This window comes from Centroberyx affinis, unplaced genomic scaffold (genome assembly GCF_046629955.1).
Source record: "Centroberyx affinis isolate AG114_WGS23_722 - 3 ecotype Tasmania unplaced genomic scaffold, CSIRO-AGI_Caff_v1 ptg007089l_1, whole genome shotgun sequence".
Taxonomy (NCBI): domain Eukaryota; kingdom Metazoa; phylum Chordata; class Actinopteri; order Beryciformes; family Berycidae; genus Centroberyx; species Centroberyx affinis.
The window spans coordinates 22501-32500 of NW_027283594.1; the positions used below are offsets into that span (position 1 = coordinate 22501).

The 10000-nt window shown below is 40.1% G+C and overlaps 2 protein-coding genes across 3 annotated transcripts in view; both read left to right on the plus strand.

Annotated features, from left to right (window-relative positions):
* riok3 (RIO kinase 3 (yeast)) overlaps positions 1 to 2072 on the plus strand; it is a 16630-nt gene extending 14558 nt beyond the window's left edge. For both annotated transcript variants that reach the window (XM_071513390.1, XM_071513391.1), the window contains exon 13: positions 1 to 2072. This exon is cut by the window's left edge and continues 1135 nt beyond it. The gene's annotated coding sequence lies outside the window, so the exon portion shown is untranslated.
* An 815-nt stretch (positions 2073 to 2887) lies between these two features.
* The window catches only part of LOC139639307 (regulator of MON1-CCZ1 complex-like), a gene marked incomplete at its 3' end in the record, with an annotated part of 10888 nt that continues 3775 nt past the window's right edge, over positions 2888 to 10000 (plus strand). Inside the window, exons 1-8 of the mRNA XM_071513392.1 lie at positions 2888 to 3065; positions 5342 to 5418; positions 5665 to 5749; positions 6996 to 7052; positions 7356 to 7442; positions 8458 to 8598; positions 9123 to 9226; positions 9730 to 9819. Of these exons, the coding sequence (XP_071369493.1) occupies positions 2967 to 3065; positions 5342 to 5418; positions 5665 to 5749; positions 6996 to 7052; positions 7356 to 7442; positions 8458 to 8598; positions 9123 to 9226; positions 9730 to 9819 (740 nt within the window). The remainder of the gene's footprint in view (positions 3066 to 5341; positions 5419 to 5664; positions 5750 to 6995; positions 7053 to 7355; positions 7443 to 8457; positions 8599 to 9122; positions 9227 to 9729; positions 9820 to 10000) is intronic.

The window sequence follows — 10000 nt, forward strand, 5'->3', positions numbered from 1 at the left end:
ACAAACATCAGTTACGTTCTGTCTAACATCGTGTCATGAAATACCCAGTTACCCCATAAAACATTCATACCCCAAAGTTTTTGGCACTTCGTGTTTGTTATGCTGCGTTCCATTAAAAGTCGGAAGTGGGGAAATTCCCAGCTGGCAGTTCCTATTTCCAAAAAAAACCCAACGGAAAATCCAGTTCCACATGCAACTAGCTAGTTAGCATATATCCCAAGTTTTACCGTTTACCACACAGGTGCTTTGATGGATTCAAGGTCATGTGATGCTGAAAATGGAACTTAAATGTATTTTGAGGATTATACACGTTAAAAGCAATGCTGTTAAGTGTTTACTGTGTTTGCCGCCGTGTTGTCGTGACGACAGATAACTGCAGCTTAGAAATCTGAGTTTCTTATCGCAGTGATTCTCAACCTTTTTCATATCAGGGACCCCTAATGTAGTCCACATTAGGGGCCATGGACCCCCATTTGATGAGATTGCGTCTCTCAGACCCAAATCTGAGAATATTTTTATTGTCAGATTTGATTTTGTCCAGAATTCCATGACTATCTGTATTGTAGAGAGATAACAGAGAAACTATGATCAGAACAGTCATTCTTCTACATTCTCTAATGGTGTTAACTTCTTGTAAATTAAATAATGCTGAAGTTTAACAATTCATCAATTTGCTGGGGACCCCCTGGAACCTTCTCAAGGACCCTTGGTGGTCCCCGGACCTCACGTTGAGAACCACTGTCTTAATTGGAATCCGACTTGAAGGGCAGATCCACTGACTTTCCCCATGGAAGTCAGAAACGCAGCGTAATGTCACACTCTGATTGTAATAATAATCTTGCATTGTGCGTCAAATTGTGCTTATAATTTGCTTATGATGCCTTATAATGTCTGACAGCAGGACTTCCAGTGAAGCGTTGACTGTTGTTTCCAGTCTGGGAACCAGAAGAGACATTTCTTCCTCTGACAGAAGCGCTGCATCACTTTTTTGTGTTTTTGTTTTTCCGACTAGTTTTCTGGCAGCAGAAACTAGGCTTGGGCCATATCCAAAACTTTAATATCGCTGTGCTGTCCCACCGAAATACTGCGATATTCAATATTGCGGAAAATATTGCGATATTCACTAGGGCTGAACAATTAATCGAAATTTGATCAAAATCGCAATATGGCCGACTGCAATTTTCAAATCGCAGGAGGCGCAATATTTGTTAAAGGTGAAATGTGTCAAAATAGCATTTTAAATGAAATATTGTGGTGCTGCAGAGATGTCCTGGCCTACACATCATATTCTACAGACTTAAGAAAACATCTTTGTTTGGTACAGATCCCCGCAAAAATCACACCATAATCATTTTAATACGTTTTTCAATGAAAATGAGAATAATGATGTAAAAATTATCATTCCCTCTAATATCGCAAATCATATCGCAATTGCAATATCAGTCAAAATAATCGCAATTAGATATTTTGTCAAAATCGTTCAGCCCTAATATTCACAATATATCGCGATTTTCTGTGTTATTGAATATCGGCCCAAGCCTGACAGTAACTGTGTTGACACTGAAACGGACAGAAATTACTACTACTGCCATTTAAAAGGTGTAGTTTTTGTTGATATGAAATCCAAACCCTTGTCATGACCTTTTGACATTTTAAACAAAAAAAAAAAAAGTTGCTGCTAATTTGCCTTTGTGGACCAGTTTCCTCCACCATCCACTCTGTGAAAAATCAACTATCAAACTATATTGAATTAAACATGACAGAGGTTCCATTTCCATTTGAACACAATCTTCTTGCGGGCTTCAAAAGATGGAAATTGAGTGTTTATGATTTATTGCAGTGAAATTAACCGTAGCTCATAGTTAATAATCTCTTTGAAAACAGCTGGATGGGGAAAGGTCCTGCAGTGAATTGTTTATGGAAAATGAAATGTGTGTTTTTTAATGGGGAAATGCATGTTAGGATGCACACAGGCTCCTGTCTCTGAAGCCTGAGGTGATGATTGCAGTTATTTGTAGTTGTAATGAAATCCTGCAGTGTGGTGTTTCAGTGACAATAAATGATGAAGATGATGATGAAGCTCTTGTCTCATTCTTTCTAAGTACTGTATCAGTATCCGTATTTGTTGTAGTTTTAGTATCAGTATTAGCAGACGTGAGACTTGAGTCACAATTTGTATTACTTGCTGTATGGAGAGAAGACTTGGGACTTGACTTGGGCTCTGGTGACTTGGGACTCGACTCGTACTCTGATGACTTGAAAAGGTTTCTAAAGTCTTGACTTGAGATCTTGTGTTTGTGTAAATGACTTAGATTGAAAGTGATGAGATTTGTTCCAGCAGACGACTGAATTTAAATTCGGTTTTCTGAATTTGTATGGAATGATTGAATTTATTGAAGTTGAAACTGATTATAGAAATCAAACTCATGATGCTCTTACCAAGTTTTTATCCTATTAAAACCATATTGCATTGAAAAGTCCTAGATATTTAGTTTTCTTTAAGATATTAAATTGATACTGGACTCTTGATTTGTTCTGACTTGACTTGCTGTTCTACATTTAGACTTGAGACTTGACATTAATGACATGGACTTGACTTGGTGATCTACATTTACACTTGGGACTCGAGCAACGTTGACTTGGTCACACCTCTGAATATTATTATTAGTATTAGTTTTAGTATTAGTATTAGCATTAGTTTTAGTATTAGCTTTAGTATTAGCATTAGTTTCTGTATTAGTTTTACTATTAGTATTAGTTTTAGTATTAGTATTAGTTTAGAATTAGTTTTAGTGTTAGTATTAGTTTCAGTATGATCCTTGTCATCTAGCAAGCACGTGATCGTCACTGTGTCACATGACGCCCACACCGGAAGCCGGGATTTCTTTTCCAGAGTTGCTGCTACAGGAAAACTGAACGAGGAAAAATAAAAACAAAGTAGAAACCCGTCCCGCCTCAGTGTGAGAATGAGTGAGGAACATTACCTGGAGCTGTGTGAGGGTCCGGTGCAGTTTGAAAATGCCTCCAGCGTCAACAACGTCTTCTTCGACGAAGCAAACAAGCAGGTAAGCTAACGCTGCTGTGGCTAGCTGAGTTAGCTGACAGCTGAGCTGGACAGCTAGCTAGCACCTCAACACATGTAGTCCTGCAGCTTGTCAACAACAGTTACCTGTCTAGACATTCACATGTGTTGTCAGCTGTGTTTGCATGTTTGTTTAACAAGCCGTTAATCAACCAGTAAGCTCATTACTGTATGTACCAATTCACAGATATGATGTGAAAATCCCCCATGGTGTTTTGGGAAAGCACCTATGTAGATGTTGGGTGAGAGCAGGTGTGTCATTTGGGTTATGAAGTGGACTAAATAATAAGCCATTTAGCCATTCCCAGGAGTTTAAATCCCAGGTAATATGATAATTAATAATGCCTTCTGCCACGAAGCAAACAAGCAGATAAGCTAGTTAAGTTAGCTGACAGCTGAGCTAAATACAGTTAGTTAGCACTGCTAGTCCTCCAGCCTGTCAACAAAGCTGTCTAGACATTATTAGCATGTACTGTATTATTAGCTGTGTTTCCATGTACTGTATGTTGTCCAAGCCATGTAGCTAGCTAAAAATCTCGCCAATCAGCCAGCAAGCTACATTACTGCATTTACCATTACACAGAATATAAATATATGGTCTAGAAAAATTATATTTTTTTTAGGTATTTGCAAACCAGGGCTTATTTTAATGATGGGATAAAACCTATGGAGAAATGTGATACCAACTTAACTGACATATTTATTAACATGTATAAAAATAAGGACAACAGGAAACTTGTCTCAACGTTATCCTCGAGTATTCAATCTATTAAGAAACACTCAACAAATAAGGTTAGATTAAAAAGGGAGAAAGAATCTGGATTTGTCATCTCAGAGGAAGACTGGATGAATATGTGCTCTGTACAGTCTGCCTCCACCAGCTCGGGTCTTTGGAGAGAATTCTGTTGAATCTGATTAGATATTTTATAACCCCTAAGTTAAACTGTGTACAGACAGGTGAGATTTGAAGGGGTTTGTGTTGGAGGAAACGCGGAGAACAGCTGGCAGATCATTTCCATATATGTTGGAGCTGCCCAGCCATTCGGTCATACTGGCATGAGGTGACACGGGGAATACAGGACATTTTTGGTGAAGGAATTGACTCTTCTTTCTCTACAATATATTTGGGCAAATATTGCAGCTCGTTTTTTCGGTGCAAGACAAATATCTATTAAAGATATTATTAGCAGCCAGCAAGAAAGCTGTAACACGGAAATGGTTACAGACCGAACCTCCAACAAAGACTGGCTGGATAGATATCGTGACTGATGTTCAAAGTATGGAGAGAATAACCTTCTCGCAATACTGGGAAAAATGGATTGAGTTTGTGACCTCATGAGATGATTACTGAGTAGGGCTGGGCAATATATCGATATCGATATCGTGATATGAGACTAGATATCGTCTTAGATTTTGGATATCGTAATATCGTGATATGGCATAAGTGTGTTTTCCTGGTGTTAAAGGCTGCATTACAGTAAAGTGATGTCATTTTCTGAACTTACCAGACTGTTCTCGCTGTTCTATTATTTGCCTTTACCCACTTAGTCATTATATCCACATTACTGATGATTATTTACCAAAAATCTCATTGTGTAAATATTTTGTGAAAGCACCAATAGTCATCCCTACAATATTGTCGCAATATCGATATTGAGGTATTTGGTCAAAAATATTGTGATATTTGATTTTGTCCATATCGCCCAGCCTTACTTACAACTGAACATTTAGCACACTTCGTAGAAAATACCGAGATATATATCGTGTATCGCCATTCAGCCTAAAAATACCGAGATATGATTTTTGGTCCATATCGCCCAGCCCTATTACTGAGTCATTACTGTATGAACTGAGATGTATTTCCATCAGTATAACGTTTGTATGAATGCATAGGTGACCAACTGTTTGTTCCACTATGTTTTGTATTTCCATGTTTATTTACAAAAATAAAGTATTACACACAGAATATAAATATAAATAGTTTTGAATGCACATATGCGGTTGTAAATAATAAAACGATAATAAGCATATTTAGCCATTCAGAATCACTTTATACACCATTTACAATAGCAACATGTACAAGAATTTGTAAGTAAGATTTTTACTGTCCAATAGCATGATCATGTCTAGGGTTGTTCATCAGTACTAATAACTCAATGATTACCTTCAAAAGGATACAGAAAGAGGCAGAGAGATTGGATGTTCAGTGGCTGCTGTTTGCCTCTGATTATTTCCTGATGTTGTCTGTTTCCTGTTCAGGTGTTTGCGGTGCGTTCAGGGGGAGCGACAGGTGTGGTGGTCAAAGGTCCGGACGACAAGTGCTCTGTGGCCTTCAGGTACCTCCAGCTGCACTGTGCTGTTTAACATCAGTGACCTGCTACTGAGGAAAGCAGCTGCTACATCCCAAAGTTAGGAATACAAACGGTTTAATTTGACATGGTGCAAAAAAAAATGATAATAGACAAGACAAAAGTAAATTTAAGCAAAATGTTTCAGCCTGAAACGTTTGCTTTAAATGAGTCTTATTCTTGAATTTTCACGTTTGTCTCAGTCGGGGATCGTGTTTGTTTTCTCTTCCTCAGAATGGACGATAAAGGAGAAGTGAAGTGCATCAAGTTCTCCATCGGAAATAAGATCCTGGCCGTCCAGAGAACCTCCAAATCTGTGGTGAGTTCTGCCGGGTAGAGAAAGGCACTAATGATAATAATAATGATAATAATAATAATAATAATAAGAGTTAGGGGTTCAACTCCCTAGAGGAAGGCACTAATGATGTCAGAGTTAGGGATTCAACTCCCTACAACAAGGCATTAATGATGTCAGAGTTAGGGTTCAGTTACCTAGAGCAAGGCACTAATGATGTCAGAGTTAGGGGTTCAACTCCCTAGAGCAAGGCACTAATGATGTCAGAGTTAGGGGTTCAACTCCCTAGAGCAAGGCACTAATGATGTCAGAGTCAGGGGTTCAACTCCCTAGAGCAAGGCACTAAAGACTGATCTTTTCCTCTCTGCATTCCCCCTAGCACTAATTTATTCTTACTAAGTGCTTTTCCTTTTAAACTTGGATCCCAACTTTAATTTTATTCACATTGTTTTAGTATAAGCTTATAATTGCATGATTGTTATTTTATTGATCCGTTTTAATGTTTTACTAATTGTATATTTATTTTGAGATTTGAGATGTCCTTGTATTTTATCGTGTGCTATATGAATAAAATTCATTATTATTAGTATTAATGATGGGGGTTGTGGGTTCATAAGCTGTCTTCACTCATGGTCCTGTCATTTATTTTGGATAAAATCCTCCACCGAATTTTCTTTACATTCATTTATCTGTGTTGGTGCTGCCACAAGTGCAAAATTGGCCCAAACAGCTAGAAATTGGGAAATGTCTGGATTCGTATTAAATAAAATAAAAAAAATAAAATATGTTTTTCAGTCTCAGATGCGTTGGCTATAGGGACAATGAACACAGACAACTAGAAAGATAACTCAAACACTGATAACAAAGGAGGGAATGCTCACAAAAATGGATAAAATTTAATCAAACGATGTGCTGTACAAAACGTGAAAACAGAAAAGTACAGAGTGAAAAACAGAGAGGTTCTGCGTCAGAGGTGTTCTGCCTTCATCAGTAACACAGATTTTATCTTTGTAGCTTTTTACATTTCAGCTAGAAAAATGTAAATAATGTAAATACAGTGAGAATCCATCATCCGGCCTTTCAGCAGCAGTCGGATTTAACTCTAAACGAAATGAAACTCAGAGAGGACTGGTTCCTGTCTGTGCCGATATTACTTACCGTTATTAATTGTGGAAGCTAAAATTGCAGTATGTGAGTGTGCATGATTAACTGTGCTGCTGATATCTTTAATTATTACATTATTTACTTATTGACTCTTCAATCTGTGCAGGATTTCATCAACTTCATCCCCGACTACCCACACACAGAGTTCACCCAGGAATGCAAGGTACGGCACGTTATCACTTTCTTGTTATCTTAAGTATTTCTTCCTCATTATTTTCTTTCTTACTTTTTTTTTTTTGTTTTGTTTATTTTTATTTTACGATAAGGTAAGAAGAACTTTATTGAGCCCCGAGGAGAAATCAGGTTATTACAGCAGCAAAGAATATAAGTAAAATGTAATAAAGGATATGAATAAAAGCAAAATGAAATCAAAGACATGTTAGGGTTGTTGTGGTTCTTGTTGTTAACAGAAGAACAGTTTGGTGTTTTGGAGATTAACTCTTTGTGTGCTGTGTGTCCGCCGCAGACGAAGAACGCCAGTGTTCTTGGTTTCTGCTGGACCAACTGGAACGAGATCGTCTTCATCACCGACCAGGGCATCGAGTTCTACCAGGTAACTCTAACTGCACCAGTACCATGCTGGACCATGCTGGACCATGCTGGACCATGCTGGACCATGCTGGGCCATGCTGGACCATGCTGGGCCATGCTGGGCCATGCTGGGCCATGCTGGGCCATGCTGGGCCATGCTGGGCCATGCTGGGCCATGCTGGGCCCATACCATGGTACAGTATTGGTACGCTCTGAGTCTCCATGGGAACACTGAGCAGTTGCGTATGCTGTCAATAGCTGCGTTTACATCCAGTATTCTTATGAAAATAATGAGAAAAATGAAGTAGAAAGACTGAATGTTTGTTTGCGGTGTTTCTCTCTCTCTCTCCCTCTCCCTCTCTCTCTCTCTCTCTCTCTCTCTCTGTCTCTTTCTCTCTCTATCTCTCTGTTTATCTGTCTCTCTTTATCTCTCTCTCTTTCTGTCTATCTCTTTCTCTGTTTCTCTCTCTGTCTATCTTTCTCTGTTTCTCTCTGTCGATCGCTCCCTCTCTGTTTCTCTCTCTTCCTCTCTCTTTCTCTCTCTATCTCTCTGTTTCTCTCTCTATCTCTCCCCCCCTCTCTGTTTCTCTCTCTCTATCTCTCTCTGTTTCTCTCTCTGCCTCTCTCTGTCCCCCCTCTCTCTCTCCCTCTCTCTCTGTCACTCCCTCTCTCTCTCTCTGTGTTTCTCTGTCTCTCTCTATCTCTCCCTCTCTCTCTGTTTCTCTCTCTTCCTCTCTCTGTTTCTCTCTCCCTCCTCTCTGTCTCTCTCACTCTGTCTCTAAAATTCAAATTTGCTTTATTGGCATGAATGTCACAACAACAGTATTGCCAGGGAAGGATTCAGGGAAGGATGAAGGGGGACAGCAGCCATATTGAAATGAATCCCCAGTTAACAGTAATGTTATGGATCGTATTGGAACAGAGTCATTCATTCAGTGACCATCTCCCCAATTACATTTCTCTCTCTCTCTCCCTCCCCCCCCCCCCCCCCCTCTCTCTCTCTCTCTCTCTCCCTCTCTCTCTCTCTCTCTCTCCAGGTGTTTCCAGACAAGCGCAGTGTGAAGCTGTTGAAGAGTCAGAGCATCAATGTGAACTGGTATCAGTATTGTCCGGAGACGGCCGTCATCCTGCTGTCCACCACCGTGCAGGGCAACGTGCTGCAGCCCTTCGCCTTCAGGGTGCGCACACACACACACACTTGTTCTATAAAATGTCAGAAAATGGTGAAAAATGTGGATCAGTGTTTCCCAAAGCCCAAGATGACGTCCTCAAATGTCTTGTTTTGTCCACAACCCAAAGATATTCAGTTTACTGTCATAGAGGAGGAAAGAAACCAGAAAATATTCACATTTAAGAAGCTGGAATCAGAGGAATTTTGACTTATTTTTCTTAAAAAATTACTCAAACCGATTAATCGATTATCAAAATAGTTAGCGATCAATTTAATAGTTGACAACTAATCGATTAATTCATTAATCGTTGCAGCTCTAAAGGAAAGATGTTTTTAAAAGATGGAAGTCCTGGAGGAAGGGATGCTTGGTTTTGTTGTTGTTTATGATTTAGTTATTCATGATTGTTTTGTTATTTATGATTTAGCTGCTGCTTTTAACAGTTTATGTTTTTTATTCTGATGGTTTATTTGTGGTTGTTTGTGATGGTTATTGTTTTTTTTTTGAGTTGTTGTTATTGATCTCCGTTTCAGAACGGGACGATGTCTAAGATGTCGAAGTTTGAGATCGAGCTGCCGGTCGTCCCCAAACCCGCCAAACTCAGCCTGTCAGAGAGGGACATCGCCATGGCAACCATGTAAGTCCCAGTCAGAGAGAGAAGAGAGAGAGACGGGAAGAGAGACGTCTGATGACTTGACTGAGCTGTTACAGACACTTCAGCTGGCAACACTGAGGATTCACCTCTGTTCTCTCTCCCTCTCCCTCTTTCTCTCTCTTTCTCTCCACCTCTCTCTCTCTCTCTCTCTCTATCTCTATCTCTCTCTCTCTCCCTCTCTCCTCTTTCTCTCCCTCTCTCTTTCTCCCTCTCTCTCTCTCTCCCTCTCTCTTTCCCTCTCTCTCTATCTCCCTCTCTCTCTCTCCCTCCCTCTCTCTCTCCCCCCTCTCTCTCACTCTCTCTCCCTCTCTCTTCCTCTCTCTCTCTCTCTTCCTCTCTCTGTCTGTTTCTCTCTCTATCTCTCTCCCTCTCTCTGTTTCTCTCTCTGTCTCTCTCTCTCTCTATCCCCCCTTTCTCTCCCCCTCTCCCCCCCCCCTCCCTCTCACCCTCTCTCTCCCTCTCTCTCTCTCTCTCTCTCTCTCTAGTTATGGTCAGCTGTATGTCATGTACCTGAAGCATCACTCCAGAACAGCCAACAGTCCCAGTGCTGAGGTGGTGCTGTACCACTTACCTAGGTACACACACACACACACACACACACACACACACACACACACACACACACACACACACACTCAATCATCATCATATCTACTAGAATAGATTTAACAGATCAGATGGGTTGAGTGGGAATGTTTCCTCTGTGTGTGTGTGCGTGTGCGTGTGCGTGCGTGTGCGTGTGCGTGTGTGTGTGTG